This window comes from Miniopterus schreibersii (genome assembly GCF_964146895.1).
Source record: "Miniopterus schreibersii genome assembly, chromosome: 2".
NCBI lineage: Eukaryota > Metazoa > Chordata > Mammalia > Chiroptera > Miniopteridae > Miniopterus > Miniopterus schreibersii.
Genome location: NC_138102.1, coordinates 49,204,246 through 49,223,137, shown reverse-complemented (window position 1 = coordinate 49,223,137; position 18,892 = coordinate 49,204,246). Strand labels below are relative to the sequence as shown.

Genomic DNA, 18,892 nt, shown 5'->3' with positions numbered 1-18,892 from the left:
CCCACATCAGGCAAAAGTGGGTAGGCCTGTACCACACCTATTCAGTGAATGGACAAGTGCTACCCTGAAAATAGCACCACCTCAGGTTGAAAGCTAAATGAACCCTTACAAAACACCTGGAGTTTGTTGGTTAATCACACTCCTTGATGCTGGGCAGTGTGCTTTCTTGACAGGGATTCCAGGCTGCTTATTCCATGTCTGCCCCAGTACTGTAGGATGGCACTAGGAAAATTTTGGTGTCTGTGTATTTGGAGATGAATATTAATTAGGCCAAAACAAGAGCTGTTAGTGAAGAGCACTAAAATTCTAAAATCCCACTTGGGTAGAGTGGTACAGCACCATCAATTCCTTAGGTAACTAGAGTTGTCACCACCAACAGATTAGGGATGAAAAATATTGGATGTTGCTTAAGGCCTCTAAAATGATAATAATATGCTTACTCCCATTTCATCCCAAATAAGTTGCTTCTAGTGGGACAACTCAGGGCCTCTGCTTGTGATGGCCCATTACAGGTCAAACTGCCTTAGCTAAGAAATGGGCAAAAGGGCATGGCCGGGCGTGGCTCAGCAGGTGAGCATTGACCTAGGATCCAGGAGATGGAGGTTCGATTCCTGGTCAGGGCATGTGCTCGGGGTTGCAGGCTCGATCCCCAGTCGGGAGCCAGGAGCGTGCAGGAGGTAGCCAATCAATGATGACTTTCTCATCATTGATGTTTCTATCTCTCTCTTCCTCTCCCTGAAATCAATAAAGATTATTATTTTTTTTTTTAAAGGGCAAAAGGAGCTCAGAATGGCTCTTTGGGAAATGATGAGAATCATTTATTTCATAAGGATCAAGAAGGTGGAATTTAAGAGTGTCAGATTTGCTCTTTTTGATGTATCACTATCTTTATTTTTGTGTTCTGTACAAGTTCCACAGTAGTGATGGACAGAAAGAAACAAGGGTTTTCAGTGAGTAGGGCGGGGGAGGGGGGGTGCGGCGTGTCTTATAGCATAGTGCTCAATATAGTGGAGGCTCTGGAGTGTCAACAGTTACTAGTGATTTGGCTTTGGACAGGTTCCTGAACCCTCAGTGCCTCAATTTCCTGATTTTTTAAACAAGGATTACAATTGTGCCGACGTCATGGAGTTATTGTGATGATGAAATGATATAACACACACAGCCTCTGGCTTGGGAAGGGCTCAGTGCCTGTTAGCTATTAGTTTACTTCTCTCCCCCCCTCTTTCTTTTTCTTCTCACCTGGGAAAAAATGCTTTCTGGCTGAATTTTGTTACCTGCTCTCTAGATTAGCGAAACGTTCACAAAACTTGGGAGGAGAGTATAAATGAAAGAATCTATAACTCTAACAGGGTTCAGCATGCCTGCTTTTGGTCAGGTCTTTGATTTTCACCATTATGTTCTCTGTACTGTTATGGGTGAGCAAGGTGTAAAAAATGGCCCCTGCCCTGAGCAGCGGTCTATTTGAAAAACAAATGGACGTATAAATGATTAATGAAAATGAAAGCACATATAAAATTAAGTTCCAAATGAACTGTGTAGACCATAATCGATGGAGGAGTCTAATTTCATTTTGCTGAAATTGGCTGTTGTTGTTTCCAAGATGATTTATGCTCTTTTTTATTTTTTATCTTTCTTAATAATTTTTTAAAAATCAGTGGCTGTTTTGATCACTGAAAGGTGATACCATTTGGGGTGAAATTGTGAGGGTGAGCTCTTGTACAGTAATACAATAAAATGTCATGTTTATCTTACACTTCGAAGTATGTTTGAAGCTTGAAAGAAGGCAAGTTTTTAAAAATTTAAATATATTATTACCTCTTCATATTGTTAGCCTATTAATGCTCTCTACCACTAGGTGTGTTAAAATGGCAAAAATAGGAAGAAATGAACACTTTGAATAAAACTACCAGGAAGGCTTAAACTTTTTAGTTGTTGATCTCTCAGTAAGTTTGTCTTTATTGTATTTTTGCTATTTTAACTAGCTAATCAGGCTCATCCACTGGCCTTCTTTACTCCAGGAAACCCCTCTGGTGATCAGGAGTTAAAGTAAAAAAAGATAGCTGGGCCAGATCATGTGGGATCAGAGTTTTCAGGATATAGAAAGCAGGTCTTTGGGTTAAAAGGTACTTTACATTGCTCACCATACTCTTCCACCCCATAGAGAAACATGCTCTGTGCCCTGTGGGAGATACACACACACTAGGTGTGGATGAAAAAAAAAGGGTTCTGTGGAAAGTAACCTCACAGGGTGACCTGGTCATAAATTCCTAACTGGGCAGGTCATGGTGGGTAGTCATATCCCAGGCATATGACTTCAGTGAAAGGTTTTAAGCCAGCTCTGTCCATTGTTCTTGTGCATCTAGTAGTAATTACCAGAAGTAATACCCTTCAAAGGGGGTATTAACCCTTAAGAGAGCAAATAATTTCATTAACTATCCTGTAATCCAATCCCCACCTTGCTTTATGTTCCCTCCTTAATATCAAAGGCATAATAAGAGCTGTTATTTTCCGGAGCACTTGAGATCTTGCTCCCTGGCCTATGTTGTCAGGCCCGCTCAGATAAACTCTCATAAAAATTTTCCACAAGTTTGAACATTTCTTATGTTGACATAGGTTATGTGTGGTTAACCTGATACTGAGTGTCTTACAATGTTGCAAAGTGATTCCTTGCTGTTCAACTCTTCCAAACTGTTGACCTGTAACCACAAAAGAGTACTATCTTACTTTCTTGTATCCTCTCAGCATCCTAGGGCTCTAGAGGCCTCTTTTCTTGGGGAGAGAGAGACGCCTATGGCGGAAGAGTCCTTGTTGGGTTCTTCAAGACCTTTTACTGCCAACACAGAAACAAAATATTTTCAAACCCCTCTCCTCTCTCACTAATGATTTTGAATGAGCGTTTTAGAAATGTCCGAGAGCCGGATCTCCCTGCGCCGGCCTAGGCTGGGTGAGGGACAAGCGGCAGCGCCGGCGCACGGGCAGCCCGTCTCCAGGTGCTCCGGGAAGGCGACATCTGTCCGCGCGTGGTGTGACAGCGCACCAGCCTCTGCCTGCTCGAAAAGACCAATCAAGGGCCGCGCTTCCCCCCGCCCCCGGTCCTTTTGCCATCGCCCACTCCCGACAGGATGACAACCTAGACAGCACCCCGGGACTTGTCTTAGTTTTCCATCTCCTCCCACCCAGCCGCCGCCCCCGCCGCCCGCCCCGCCCCGCCCCGCCCCGCCGCGGGCCCGCCGCAGTCCCCAGCAGGCATGCGCGGCCGTCCGAGCATGCTCAGTAGCGCGCGCGGCGCGCCGGCGCTTCCCCCGGCGGCTGCTGACGCGGAGTTCTCCGCGGCTGCTGCGGCTGCGACAGGAAGTGAAGCGGCCGGTCCGGGTGACCGCGGCGGCAGAAACAGAGGCGCTAGGGCTCCGGCGGCGACGTCGTCTAGGGGGTTGGCCGAGGGGGCTGAGCACCTCGGGGACTCGCCGGCTCAGAAGCCGGATCCCGAACCGGGCAGGATGGACCATCACCAGCCCGGGACTGGCCGCTACCAGGTGGTGAGTTCCTGGCCCCCGACCCCGCCCCGGCCTCCTGCGCCTCCGGGGGCCCTGGGACTGTCTCCCGCTGTCGCCCCCAGAGTCCCCTTCCCCAGATTACTCCCGGAGAGGACGTGTCGGCTTTTTAATCTTCCCGTCCCTCTTCTGGCCGGACCTGCTTCCTTCACCGCTGCCGTAGAGCCCGTCTCTGCTCTCCTCCGAGACCCTTCCTCCCCACTCGCTGCTCGTCGTCTCGCTGCGTCGCGCCCCGCCCCTCACCCGCACCCTCTCCACCGCCGTGAAACATGCCCTCCATCTAAACCTGTCTCTCTCTTATGTCCTCTCGCGTCCTCGGTCATTTCCTCATCCCCAGGCCCAGCCACTTCTGAGACATTCCACCTGATTGTCTGCTGGAATGGGGCTGAGCTCGCGTACCTGCCCGAGGGGCGTTGGCGTCATCGCCGGGGTGGGGTGGGGGAGGGGAGGGGACGTGCGCTCGGCGCGGTGCGCTCGGCTGTGGGCCGCGCCAGGAATGTGGGCTTGGAAGTTGGGCAGCTGTGGGCAGTCGTCGCGGTGCTGATCTGGCCTCTGAACTCTAGTTAACCTTGTCATTTTGTTCTTTTTGTTAGTACTAAAAGTGACTGTGTATTTTTTTTTTTTTCTCTATCCACCCCCCTTCCCTTTTTTTTTCCTGGGTGGAGAAACAGGAAGTTTTACTAGAAAAATGCTAATTGTGTTAGAAAAATTGTTTTTCATTAAATGCACGGTTTTCCGGTTTAACCATATAAACCTTTGTGTGTGGAAATGAGTGAAAAGCGTTCATCTGTACTTTCAGTGTCAAGTTTTCTAATATAGTTTCCCCTCTAGTGTTCTGGTGGTGCCATTGGAGATTCCTGTTGTAAACCCTATTTAAAAAACGCACTCAGCAATAGTTGGCTATTTCGTTGTAGCTAAGTAGCATGTTATTCTGTAAACCTTGAGGTAGTAATTTATTTAGTTGAACCTGTTTTGCTGAGGGAGAGGAGAAAAACATTAATTAATACGCTGATGGTACAATTAATAGTACTGTTGGTGACATTTTACAAATGTATATGTAGGTGGAGATTTCACTTTTTAAGTCTATTTGCATATGTGAAACTTAGTTGTGAACTAAGAATTTCAGCTAATAAATGCGTTTTGGCAAATCTGAAGGCCACTGAAAGATGAAATCCCAATGTATGTAAGTTTGCAATTTTCTAAGATAAAAGCTCGCGGTGCTTCCGTTTCATCTGTTTTACATCCTGTAAAACCTCCAAATGGTTCATATTCTGAATTCTTTGGAAATTTATCAGTTTGTTTTTTTCCCCCCAGGGCAGTTTGGAAAATATTTCTGCCAATATCTAAGACATTTTTCAAGTTGTCAGTGTATATGGGTTTGGTGGTTTTATTTTATTTTTTTAAAAAGGCATTCTTATTTTTGCAGACATTAGCAAAAATAAAATGCAGTAGATAAATATTGAATAGTATTGCCAGTGGTACGTATTTCTTTTTGTAATCTCTTTTCCTTCCTGTTCCTCTTTGTTTTCTTCAGTGGCATTAGCTGATTTGAATTCTTTCTCTTTGGGGATTTTGCTTATCAGAATTGACCATGTTCTCATACACAAGTCGCTACTCAAAACATTGTTAATTGATGTAGGTGTGCATTAAAATAATTTATCATATTGTCACATTTGCTTTCAATGGTTATGGTTAGTTAAGACTTGACTTAATTATTAATTTTATAAAGTTTCCCACACCAAAATACTGAAATTTGCTTTTTCAGTTTTAAGGCTTCCCCCCTCCCCCCACAATTCCTTTCAAAATAAGTGGACGATACCGTATTTATTGTGGGTTTTTTTTGTGTGTGTGTGGTTTTTTCCCCCCAAACTGGAGATGTGTCCTGCATGGACTTTGAATGGGTGGAGGCATTTCGTCAGAGCAGAGGACAGAAATCAGTTCTAAAGGTACTAGGCACCTTAAATAGGCAGGATGACATCCATTTGTTTTCCTTTTAAGGCGGAGTGTTGAGAATCTTAGCATAGTTTAAATTTGAATTTTAATTCCTGTTATTACATAGTAATTTCATCTGGTTTTATTGAAAATGGTCTGATCAGTAACTATATCTAGGTACATGCCAGAGAAGCAGCTGAATTGGTTTCCAGCAGCCTGTTATGTAGGGACCAACCTGCAGCTGTAGCTTATATGATGACCATACAACTTGTATGGCTGCCTTTAGCTCAATTGTGTTTTGTTTTGTTTTAAATATATCTTTATTGACTTGAGAGAGAGGAACAAAGAGGGAGAGAGAGTTGAAACATCAAAGATGAGAGCTGCCTCCTGCACGCCTCCAACCAGAGAACAGAGCCCACAACCCGGGCATACGCCCTGACCAGGAATCAAACCTCAATCTCTTGGATCCTAGGTCGATGCTCAACCACTGAGCCAAAACAACCCGGCTGGGCTGTTTTGTTTTTTTAAACTCTGGAAAGATTAATAAACTTGAGCAGTAAACAATTTCAGTTGTAACATTGGAGACAGGCACGCATGCTTAGGGGTGAAATGGTATGCAGTGTTAATTTATCACTTATTGATACAGTTAAAATTTAGCTTTCCATATTGGGAAGTTAGCATTGATGCCCAGGATCATCAGAATGACTTACTACCATTAACCACTGCACAAGTTTTACGTGGAAACTGCTATTTCTGTGGTCTCTTCCCTTCCAATGTTAAATGGGTCTGAATTTTGTTAAGTAAAACAGTGGATAGCAGTGTAGAGCTACAAAAAGCCTTGATTGTTACCTATCTACTTTCAGAAAAAGCCAGGTATGATAGGTAGTTTCATTGTGTTATGGGAAATTCAGTTTTGTTTGATAGGAAATGAGCAGTGTTGCCAAACAAACTATGAAGAGTTGACATGGCTTGAAGCTGTTAGGTCACATTCTAACTTGGATGTTTTGTGTTTTAAAGGATTATGTGCCTATAATAAGATAACTACGAAGATTTCAAAGGTATTCTGTGTAAAAGTTAAATTGGCACTGTATGTTGATTGTAGCAGTAGTTTCCCAAAGTATATTCCAGAATGATGAAAATAATCTTAGAAGATTTGTAACATGTTAGCATAATAAAACATATATTTGCATATTAAAACCATGAGAAATTCTGAAGTAAATATGATGGTTTGGATTTGTTTAACCTAGCTCTCCCTAAACCTTGGCCACAGATTTTTTTTTTTTTTAAATATATCTTTATTGATTTCAGAGTGAGGAAAGGAGAGGAAGAGAGAGAGAGATAGAAACATCAATGATGAGAGTCATTGATTGAGCCCGCAACCCGGGCATGTGCCCTGACCGGGAATCGAACCCCGATTGCCTGGATCCTAGGTCGACGCTTAACCGCTGAGCCACGCCTGGCCGGGCATTGGCCACAGATTTTTAAAGAAAAATTTAAGATTATATTAACATTTCCAAAATGTTAGTTTTCTGTGAACATAATGAAGTATTCATATTGTGATGACCTAGATACTTTGCTGTTTTATCTGGAGAATTAGTTACCTTTGGTAAATCAGCTGGGAAGGAGGTTTACTATTAATGGTTAAAAAAAGTGTGTTAAAGTCATCTGGGCTTATATTTAGGATGTGCTTTTTACAATTTGTGAGCCCTTGGCTTCCTTAGGATTATTATGAGAGTTATATAATGTAATGTGTGTGTGTATATCTATCTATCATCCATCTATCTATCTATCTATCTATCTATCTATCTATCTATCTATCTATCTATCTATCTATCATCTATATCTGTATATGATACAGTATAGAGACTGGTACATGAAAAATAAATATTATGAATAATGTAAAGTAAATAAACTATAAAATATTAAAAATATTTCAATTTTTGCTGACCATCTTTATGTCTCTTGGTTTACTTAGCAAACTCAATATCAGCTTTTTCTTTGTTGTTCATATCAAGAACTGAAAAGTCTTATTTTATTTTACCGTATTTACAAGCTAATAAGTTAGTATGTTAATGCTTCATGGTTGCTGGCAGAAAACAGGAAACTCCCCAGGTCAGAAACATATGACATTATTACTCACAGCACAGCAAGCTGCATGATCATCAGCACATTTGTGTAGGTTTTCCTTGCCACCAAGACCCATAAGGGTGATGGGTCTTAGATCAGGGGTAGGGAGCCTTTTTTCAGCCAAGGGTTTTTTGGATATTTCTGCATTTGGGTATTTATAACACCATTCGAAGGCCATACAAAATTATCAACTTAAAATTAGCTATGAAAAAAGCTCCTAGATTTATTAAATTTTGAGTCCCTCCTGTGGTAGCTTTGGCAGGGCCAGACCAAATGATACACAGGCTGGCCGCATGTTCCCTACCCCTGCTCTAGATGGAGGCACTAATGGGTCACATCTGAGGAACTCAGGAGCAAGGGTCTGGCACTTTTTAGCAAGCAGAAAACATTGTAGCAAACAACAAACAAGCTAGTTCACCTTTCCCTGGGAGGGCAATTACGTATTGTAACCTTGACCTTCTTTGTTGCCTATGTTACTCCACTCAGTATCAGGAAATAGATAAGCTTCACAGACTGTCACACTCAACAAGAATGTGCAGGGACACTCAGGCCTTGCCCAATAGAACATGTTCTGGATGAGATAATAAATGTTGATTTTTAGGTGCAGAATTTACTTTTCCATTTTAAAGAAGTATTGCAGTCTTTTACCGTATGATCTCTAGTTATTGCCTTCTTTTCTTGGCACAGCTCAGTTCCTTTGATCTTCACTTGTTTGTCTCCTTTGAATTTATCAATGTTCTTTATCTGGTTTATATTCTTACCACACCTCTTTTACATATCAGGGTTGCCCATTGCTTAATATCATAGATACTTTTCAGTTCTTGTTTTGCTTCATTTTTATTACATTGACACTTTGAACTTTTTCCTCAAAACTCCTTTCTTATTGCTGGTATGAGGAAACTTTCTACTCTTCTTTGACTTTTCTTGAACTTACTTTGTACTTCTTAAATGTTGATGCTTTCTATGGCATGGACTATTGTAATAGCCTACTTACCACTTTCTTCCTTCATCTGACCATCCTCCAGTGTATCTTTCATTTGCACTGCATGAATCATATTAGTGGCCTCTTATTGAATTCCCCCATTCCCTATATTTAATATTAAATCTTTAAAATATATAGAAAAAGTTGAAAAACTTGTACAGTTACCAAGTAGGGTCTACAGTTACTAACAGTTTATATATTTGTGTTACTGTATATCTGCTACTTTCTCTTATTTTTTGATGCTTTCACAGTAAATTGCAGATGTTAGTGTACCTCACTGTAACTGAATGCTTATTATTAGCCTAGAGTTTAATATTTGTTTATGGTTCTTTTTCTTTGGCGTAAAATTGACGTATAGTGAAATGCATAAATCTTACATGGCCTATTGGATGAGTTTGACATATGCATAGATCTGAGTAACCCAAACGACTTTCAGAATACAGAGAAGGAATCAGCAAACTAAGTTCCAACTTTTGTTTTTGTAAATAAAGTTTCAGTGTAACACAGCCATACCTATTCATTCACAGTCACAGAAATGAGTATTTAAGGCAGAGTACACAAGGCCTGAATCAGTAGTTGCTATTCTACCCCTTACAGAAAGTTTACTGATCCCCCCATATAGAACATTACTGTCGCCCTGGAAGGCTCCCTTGTGACCCCTACCTTTCAATTTCACCCCCTACGTGATCGTTATTCTGATTTTTTTTCACTTCAGATTAGTTTTGTCTATACTAAAATCATATAGCATATTGTCTGCAAAGCTTCTTTCACTCTGCATGAAGTTTTGGAGATTGATCCATGTTATTGTGTATATCTGTAGCTCATCCTTTTTTTATTGCTGAATAGTATTTTATTGTCTAAGTTGTATGACTGTACTGCGGTTTGTTTATCCATTGCTCAGTTGATGGACATTTGGGTGGTTTCAGTTTTTGGCTGTTATGGATAAAATTGTTAGGAATATTCTTAGATTTTTTGTGGACATGTTTTTATTTCTCTTGTGTAGAATTACTGGGCAATAGGGTAGGTGTATATTTAATTTTATAAGAAGTCACTAGACTTTTCCCCAAAGTAGTTGCATCATTTTTCATTTCTGTCAACACTGAATGAAAGTTTTGGTTGCTCCACCACCTTTCCAGAATTTTGGTATAGTGAGTATTTTTAATTTTAGCCATTTTTGTGGACTTACTGGATTTTTGAGGTATAAATTTCTGTTCTACACATACATGTTCCTTGAATTGACCTTCTTATATTGTACAGTGCCAGATCTTAGCAATTCTTGCTGCCCCTCCCCCCCCTTAATTTTTATGCACTAACTGATGGAGTCCCGCAGGACCTACTTATTATTAGTTCTTCAACCATAATGTATTTTCTCTTTCCTGTATTTTCCCCCCACTTTATTTCTCATCTAAAGTTCTGTACCACACCCTTCTAGTTTGTTTGCCTCATAAAGCCATGTTCTTTAATGTAAAAACTCCTATGAAACCGTAATTGGAAGAGGAAGACATGGTGAGTTTCTTGCATCTGTCGTCAATATCAAAGCAGAGGGAAAACTGAAAATCACCATATTAGAGAACTTGTTATACTGAATTACCTTTTTCTATGTCTATTTCTAAACTTTTTCTCACAGGTGCTTCAGGGTTCTGTGACTGTCTTGATTTCTATTTCATTTTTAAAATAGGTTTTAAACTTTTAAAAAACTAATTAAGGAAATTCACACTCCTGCTGTGTTTTATACTACGTTTCCATAGTTTGAAGACTAGTATTATGTTAATTTGTGTTGCCAAGGTAATTTGTTTTTGAGTGGACCCCAGATTAAAGTTTCTCAGGCTGTTTCTGTGTGTGTAGTGATATTAACTGTAAGTATGTCATTGATTTGATTAATTGAGTTCATTAAAAAAAAATACATGAATGAGTAAACTGCATCAGTACACCCGAATGATGCTGAGTCAAACGCTGCCACGTAGGCATATTTGAGCTGTACAAGATGTAGTAATAGTGTAATATTTGCTCAGTTACAAGTAAATCCATTGGCATTATATCATAATAATACAACATTATAGATAGTTTATATGCTTATTTTATATTTTGAGTGCCTCTTGTCAGATTTATGCTTAAGATAAGGTATGGGAGAATTTTTTAAAATATGTTTTTATTGATTTCAGAGAGGAAGGAAGGGGGGGGAGAGAGATAGAATCATGAGTGATGAGAGCCATCGATCTGTTGCCTCCTGCATGCCGCCTATTGGAGATTGAGCCCCCCAACCCCAGCATGTGCCCTGACTGGGAATACAACTGTGAACTCTTGGTTCATGGGCCGACACTCAACGACTGAGCCACACCGGCAGGGCTGGGAGAAGTTTTGAGACACCATTAACTATGGAGCAAAGGTCCTATGAGTTATTTATTCACTTAACATATAATTTATGAAGTAGCTCTATATACCAAATTCTGTTTTAGGTGCTGGTGAACAGGACAGTTAAGTTCTTGTCTCATGGCTCATACTTTGTTGGAGGAAAGGCAGTTGAATAAATGGTTTAAAGAAAATGAAGCAGGTTGATGGAATAAGTAATACATTATATCAATACCTAGTCTAGCAGTAATAGAACAATAATGACTTGGCGCTATGTCAGGAATATGCTGAAAATTACTAAGTGCATTACACATATGAGCACATTTAATCTTAAGTTTAAATAACTATGGAATACATTCTCCTTACATTTATTCAATGTAAATTTACTGACAAGACATTGTAATCAAGAGTAGCCTGCCTACCATGCGATTGTAAATCATCCTATATCTATGTTTTCATGCCATTTTGTTAAGGTTTCTTCAAAAGTTTGATCACCTACCTGGAATTAAGGTGTGGGTAAAATTCTTGTTAAAGACGTGCCAAATGCAAATTGGGAAATGTTGCAGTACTCTTAAGACTTACTATCAGATTATTTCAAGGTTTTGACTTGCTTGCTCTTAAGATTTGTTTGAACATGAACAATGTAATATTTGAAAAGTTTAAGAATTTGCTGTGGTTTAGTTTGTCTATAATGTTTCTCCAGAATGACCCATTATACTATGTAAAGAAATTGTGCTGTTTGGCAGAGGCTTTGAGACTAAGGAAATAAACTGGATGGTTTTACCCCTTTACTAATGGTGAGGCTCTAAGGACTTGTAGCCTGTTGGATGTTGGACTGAAGAAATCCAATAGTGAATGACAGTTTTTATAGAACATTTGTTCTCACTTGGGTGGAACTTAAATTTATATCAGTGTGACTTTTTTGTGTGTTTTCCCCAAAAAGAGCAGGGTCTTGAAATAATATTTGAGACCGTTTTAAGTTTTTGTTTGTAACCTTTAGAGAACAACATGAGCCTCTGTTTATCTCATCCCTGCTTGATTTGTTATTGCACCGCACCTGAGCTATAATACTTCTTTAAAAAATTTTTTAGAGAGAGAGGGGAAGGGAGAGGGAGAGAGGGAAACATCGATCAGCTACCTCTTACACTCCCCGTTACCTGGGATTGAGCTCCCAACCCAGGCATGAGCCCTGACCAGAATAGAACCAGCAGCCTTTTGCTGCACTAGACTCCCAGCCAACTGAGCCGTGCGGCCAGGGCACTATAAGTCCTTCTTTCTTGTGAACTGTAACACGTTCTCTTGCCTGGCCCTTCTCCACCCTCCACTTTAGATCATGGTCTCTCTTGCCTTCAGGCTTTTGAGCATAGTATTCCCATCTCCTCCCCCCCCCCCCCCCCCACTAATGTCTATTCTTTATTTAGGTCTGTTTAGATGCTCTTTTCTCCCAGAGACCTTTCCTCACCTTCTGCCTCCCCTCCTCCATTTCCTACCCTTTAGCACCAAGTTTTGTGTTCTTTTAACACTGTACACTCATCGTGGTCATAGTCCTTCTTCCATGGTATGTATTTTGTAAGCTCACTGGGAAGTAGGGCTTAGATCTGTCTTGTTTATAATAGTATGTAGTATAGTTGTGGGCCCATTATAGGTGCGTAGTAAATAGTACTATTGAAGAAATAAATGAATGCCTTTTCTGAATGATTACAAGAGTGCATGAGGTTACTGGTATAATATCTTATGTTTATAAAGTGAACAGTTTTCTACAGTTCTATTATGTAAAAGTAACTGTCTTGCCTAACTTATAGAATGTTGATATTATTTTTTTAAGATGAAAAGACATTTTATTACTATTTTACTATATAGCATAGTAGTGAATATACCTGATTGCATTTTCTTAAATGGCAAATGAGACACAGGATAGCATTTCTGTTTGATTACTGAAAACCTCAATATCATCTGTCTTTTGGAGGATTCAGTTTCTTATGACGTCTGTGATGCTGTCCACAAGGATACCAACAGTGCTTAGTAGTAAAGAATATTTTGCTGAGTTCTATCACGGGTGCCTGCTCAAACTGTTCATCTCCTTCTTCTAATCTGGTTTTCAGTGCTTGATCCTGTGTTTCTTCATGATTACGCCCAGGACCTGGCCAGGGATAGGTTTCGTGTGTGCATGTGGAATGTCCACAGAAGGGTGGTAGCAAACTGTCGTTCCGCCATCAGATGTCAAAGCAAGCTCTACTTTGCAATTATAGTCATCAGGAAGAGAAGAATATGTGGATTTATGACAAACACAATATAAGGCTCCATTTTGAATTGGAAGTAAATGTTTAAAGATAGCTCTGTTTGATATCCCCATTTCACTGCTAATACTGCCATGGTGAATCAAGATGCTTATCAGGTGGCTTTGTTAAATATCTCTGTTCTATTTTACTGATCTTAGCTTTTACATTATTTATTTACTATTTTCCTTCCTTTTTTTCTGGTTCACTATACTTTTTATTTTCTGGCTTCTAATGGTGCGACCTTTGTTCTTTGATTTTAGACCTTTTTTCCCTAATGTAACAGTTTTTCCCTAGTATAAATATTCCTCTAATAGTGTTTTTGCTATGTCCTGAAAAGTTTGATATTTTATATTTTTGTTACTCAGTACAGATGCTTTCTAATTTTCTTGTGATTTCTTCTTTGAACCATACATTATTTAGAAATGTGTTAAATTTTTATTTAGTTGGAATTTTCTTAGATAATCTTTTTTAAAATTTCAAACTTAATTCTTTTGTGGTAAGAGAATACATTCACTGCAGTCCTCATTTCTTTTAAATTTATTGAAGCTTGTTTTATGGTCCAGTATATTTTTGTATACTCTTCCATTGTTGGATATAGTATTTTAGAAATATCAGATCAAGTTGGTTCATTGTATTGTTTCGATCTTCTATGTCTTTACTGACATTTGTTCTTGTGTTAGTCTATTAGTTACTGAGTAAGGGGTGTTAAAATCTGCTATGATTGTGGAGTTATCTCAATTTCTTGCTTCTTAAATTTTGAGGCTCTCTTATTATGAAATGCCTCCTCTTTATCTCTGGTAGTGCTCTTTGTCTTCAGGTCTATTTTATTTAATATCAATGTAGCCATTCCAGCCTTAGTTTTTGCATGGCATATCTGTTTACTTACAACCTGTCTGAACCCTTTAAGTGTGTCTTTCTTAGTAGCATACAGTTGGGTTTTGCTTTTATTTTTCCATCCTGACAGCCCTGCCTTTTAATTGGAATGTTTTTATTTAATGTAATTATTGATACGGTTGGTTATTGCCATTGTATTATTTGTTTTCTGGTTTTGTTTGTTGTTGTTTCTCTTTTCACCCTTTTCTGGGGCCTCTTGGATCATTTGATTTAAAAAAATTTTTTTCAGTACCCCTTTCAATATTTCCATTGCCTTTTTAGCTATTCCTCTTTATATTATTTTTTCCTTGCTCTAAGAGGACAGTAAACAGTGAAAAGTTAGGTATGTATATTTAACATTAGCATATAACTTCATGTAAAATGTAGAACTTTATAACCATATAGGTCTCTACCCTGCCAACCTTGATGTTATATGTATTAATATACATTCATTGAAAACCCCAACAATGTTACAAGTTTTGTTTTAAATAGTAACACATATTTTTAAAAACTTGAGGGGGAAAAAATTTCTTTACTTAAACATTTGTCACTGCCTATGCTGTCTTCATTCCTGAAGAAACAAGTTTCTCTTTATTAAAATTTCCAGCCTGATGAACTGCCTTTATCATTTTTTTAAATTAAAAAAAAAAAAAAAATATATATATATATATATACACATATACACACACACACACACACACACACACACATATATTTTATTGATTTCAGAGAGGAAGGGAGAGGGAGAGAGAGATAGAAATATCAGTGATGAGAGAGTTATTGATTGGCTGCCTCCTGTATGTCCTCTACTGGAGACTGTGTCTGAAACCCAGGCATGTGCCCTGACTGGAAATCGAACCGTGACCTCCTGGTTCATAGGTTAATGCTCAACCACTGAGCCACACCGGCTGATCCTTTACCATTTCTTAAAGTGTAAATCAGCTTTTAATCAGTTCTCTTATCTTACTTTCATCTGAAATGTCTTTATTTTGCCTTTTTTCCTGCAGTATATAGATATGTATTTTGGATATAGAATTTTTGGCTGAGTTTTTCCTCTCTCAGCCTTTTAAGATGTTTCATTTTCCTCTGACAACCATGATTTCTGCTGAGAAACCCGTAGTTATTTGAATCATTGTTTCTCTGTATGTAATATATTGTTTTTCAATAAATTTTCTTTATCTCTGATTTTTATAAATTTTATTATGTTGTGCGTAGGTGTAGTTTTCTTTGAATTTGTTCTGTTTTAGCCTCACTATGGTTGAATTTATAAATTTACTATATTGCTTTGAAGAGTTATGGACATTATTTCTTCAATTTGTTGTTTTTCCTGTTCTCATCTCCTTTTTTTGTTTCCTTTGAGCCTCACATTACATGTTTTTTTAGATCTTTTAAATTTTTAAAAAGTCCATGTGGCTCTTTGTTTGCTTATTTAATTTTTAATCGTTTTCTGTTCTTAGAATGGATAAATTCTATCAGTCAATTTAAATTCACTGGCTCTCCCACCCTAGCCAGGTAGCTCAGTTGGTTAGAGTGTCATCCCGATATGCCAAGGTTGTGGGTTTGATCCCTGGTCAGGGCACATTTAATAATCAACCAATGAATGCATAAATAAGTGGAACAACAAATTTCTCTCTCTCTCTCTCTCTCTCTCTCAAATCAATCAATAAAAAATTTAAAAAAGAAATTTACTGACTCTCTTCTCTGTCATCTTTGTGCTATGGATCCCATCCATTGGACTTTTTATGTCACTTTTTTCATTCCAAAATTTTTTTGTTTGTTTTATATTTCTGTGCTGAGATTCCCTGTCATTTCATAGATTTCAAGGTAATTTTGCTTTACTTCCTGGAACAGCAGTAATAGCTGCTTTAAAATTCTTGTATGGTAACTATAATCTGAGTCATCTTGGAATTGGCATCTCTTGATTGCCTTTTCCCTGGAGAATGGTTTATATTTCCTAGTATTTTGTATTTGTAGTAATTTCGGATTTTATCCTGGATTTTCTGTGTGCTGTCCTATGATTGTCTGGAGAATATTTTGTTTTAGAGGCAGTCAACTCAGGTTAGGTTGCAAATACTGTCTTACACACTGTTCAGTGGTTCAAATCTAAGCTTAATTTCTTAGGCCTTTACTAATCTGTTTTGGGTAAGTACTACACATGCATTGTTCGAGGGTTAGAGATTTTCCCTCGCTTTTGGGCTTCCCAGTCTCCATTCCATTCTTCGTCTGGCTAGAAATAGCAAGGTTTCTATTGGGGTTTTAGCATCCTAAGCCACGGTGCCTCTCCACAACTATGGTTCTGCCTCAGAGCAAAGCTGCAAAAAGAAAAAAATGGGAAAACCCTCATCTATGAGGGTTGCTTGTCCAAATTTTAACTTCCTTCTACATCCCTATTTATTTTTTAAATTCAGAATGCTCAGGTAGTTTTTTTTGGTATTTTGTTCCAAGTTTCTAATTGCTGTCAGTGGGAGGGTTGGACTGTAGGGAGCCTACACTGTCTGGAACTTGAGCCAACTGTAGATTTTTGTTTTTCTACTCCCTGCATTAACTTTCATGCTAAATATTTTTGTTTACTTTTCGTTCCTGTTGGAAGTTTTTTTGTTTTGTTTTGTTTTTAATTTGGGTGTTCCTTCTCTGCCTATTTATATTCTATGAGTTGTGCCGTCTGTGTTTTTGACTTGTGGATTGGTGGACTTCATTGTTGTGTCATTTCTTGGTGAGCTACCCTTTTCATTGGGGGCCTCCCAAATGTCAGTGTTTGCAATTTAGTTAGGAAGCTATGGCAGTAGTTTAGGTAAGGGGTAATGGTGGCTTGGATTAGAGGAGTAGCATTGAAAAGAAGTAGATGGGTAGATTCAAAGATGTGTGTGTAGTGTACTCACAGCATCAGAAGTAGCCATAAAGATAATCTTGTGGCAGGGGAAATTACTATCTGTACATTTTTATGGGAGGTATCTTGAAATAGAAAGAGCCTGAATTTAGTGACAGTAAAACCTGAATTTGAATCTTTCTTTGCCCCTAAATAGGTGTGTCAATTCAATTGTTTAAAGTTTTTTCCATCCTACTTACCTCAGAGGGTTGTTACAGGGATTAAGTAGATGATATGTATAAAGTGCTTTTTTTTAAAACAACAACAACTAACATTTATTGGCTTTTACTATGTCAGTTATTATTGAGTATGTACAGTTGTTAATTTTTGTACTCTCTACAAAAACCATATGAGAAAATACACCCCATTTTTTAGATGATAAAAATGAGGCTCAGGCAGGTTACAGAGTTAGTAAGTGCTGGAGCTTAGGTTTGAATACAGAAGTTTATTGCAGCACCTGTGTACTTAACCAGTCTGCTTCTTATCCTTAGCCTCACGTTAGTGATCGAATAGTCTCAGAAATAGTTACGCCAGTATTTTGTTATTTTATTTACATAAAATAAAATACATAGTGCTTTTTCCATTCACCTTGTTAAAAGCAAAATTAATGTATAATGAGATACTTTCAAGCCTTTATCAGTGTTTTAATTGTGTGAACTAAAGGTTTCTCTTTAAAGCAGAATTGTCTTTCAAAATGTAAAGTTAAAAATTTAGATTACCAGGGTTTTTTCTCCTCCAAAACTACTTGGTAGATTTGTTTTAGTATGTGTGCTGACAATTGGAATTTAAGTACCTTGGAAAACTACCTACTCAGCTTCTCTCTGGATAGTAATTTTGCTTGGGTTCCTTCAAAGGCACAAATTATAACATATTTTTGTCTTGTGCATCTTTACTTCTAGTGCAAATCAGTGCAGTAATGGAATTCACATCTGTAAATTTTTACTAGAAAATGCCTGTCATGTTAAGTTTTGTGGAAAACTTTGGTGTAACAGTGTTTTAGTATTGACTAGTACCTTTAGAAATGTGGCATTATATAGTGATCCTTGTAATATGAGAATAAGCGTTATTTATACAGGAACAAAAAATATATAAATATTATTTATACAGGAATATATGTAGGGGCACATGATTGCAAACTTTTTGAGAGAGAATGTTTGTGTGTTTTTGGCTTCTGATATTATAAAGTTATTCAGATTATGTGTATATTTTTATCAGCCAACTTTGCAGGGTTTGCTTTGGCATATAATACTTTGATGAATGAGCCCTTTAACTGTTGCCTGCGATGGCATCTTGGCATTTGCTATGCTTCCTGGATGAATCATCAACAACAGCATGTCTTAGTAATGGTATTACTGTATTTAGTTTCGCTTGAGGATTCTGTTCTTAGCTTCTCTGTGTTTGCTGAGGGAAGAATGAAACTTTCTCTGAAGAAAGTTGGTGTTTCAGGCCTGGTCCTTGCTGGTCTTGGCTCTCTGGTTTACCTGTGATAGAATATGTAAACTTGTATTTTCCTTTATTCCCCATGTCGTAGCCCTTCCCTCAGAGCTCCTAGTTGTTAGAAGCCTGAAGTTCTAGGGATTGATGGGTTTGAATTTGTACCTATTTCCTGTACCCAATATTGTACCTAGAACATAATCGTCGTATAGTAAAGTTTGTTGAGTGACTGATTGATAACTGACTGACTGAATGAAAATCAGTGAATTACAGGAAGATGAGGCTGGAAGACCCAATCAAGGTCATGCAGCTAGGAGGTGGTAGATCTATATCTGAAATTTAGATATTCTGGCATCAAATTATCTTCTTTTCTAGTTATTCATGTATCAACTACCTGATCATCTAAAAGAATGAAGTCAAACAAGACAGTACACCATACTAACTTTTTAAATGACAAATGAATGCTTAAAATAGTAACTTTAACAATATTACATGGAGT

The 18,892-nt window shown here is 38.4% G+C and overlaps 1 protein-coding gene and 1 pseudogene across 2 annotated transcripts in view; one reads left to right on the top strand and one right to left on the bottom strand.

Annotated features, from left to right (window-relative positions):
- Positions 1-3,248: 3,248 nt before the first annotated feature.
- The window catches only part of NDFIP2 (Nedd4 family interacting protein 2), a gene marked incomplete at its 5' end in the record, with an annotated part of 53,220 nt that continues 37,576 nt past the window's right edge, over positions 3,249-18,892 (top strand). The window contains one exon of the mRNA XM_081130700.1: positions 3,249-3,536. Within this exon, the coding sequence (XP_080986826.1) occupies positions 3,249-3,536 (288 nt within the window). The remainder of the gene's footprint in view (positions 3,537-18,892) is intronic.
- Positions 12,891-13,314, bottom strand: LOC308552860 (large ribosomal subunit protein mL42 pseudogene; annotated as a pseudogene). Its single transcript has one exon. The product of its transcript is annotated as a large ribosomal subunit protein mL42 pseudogene (transcript).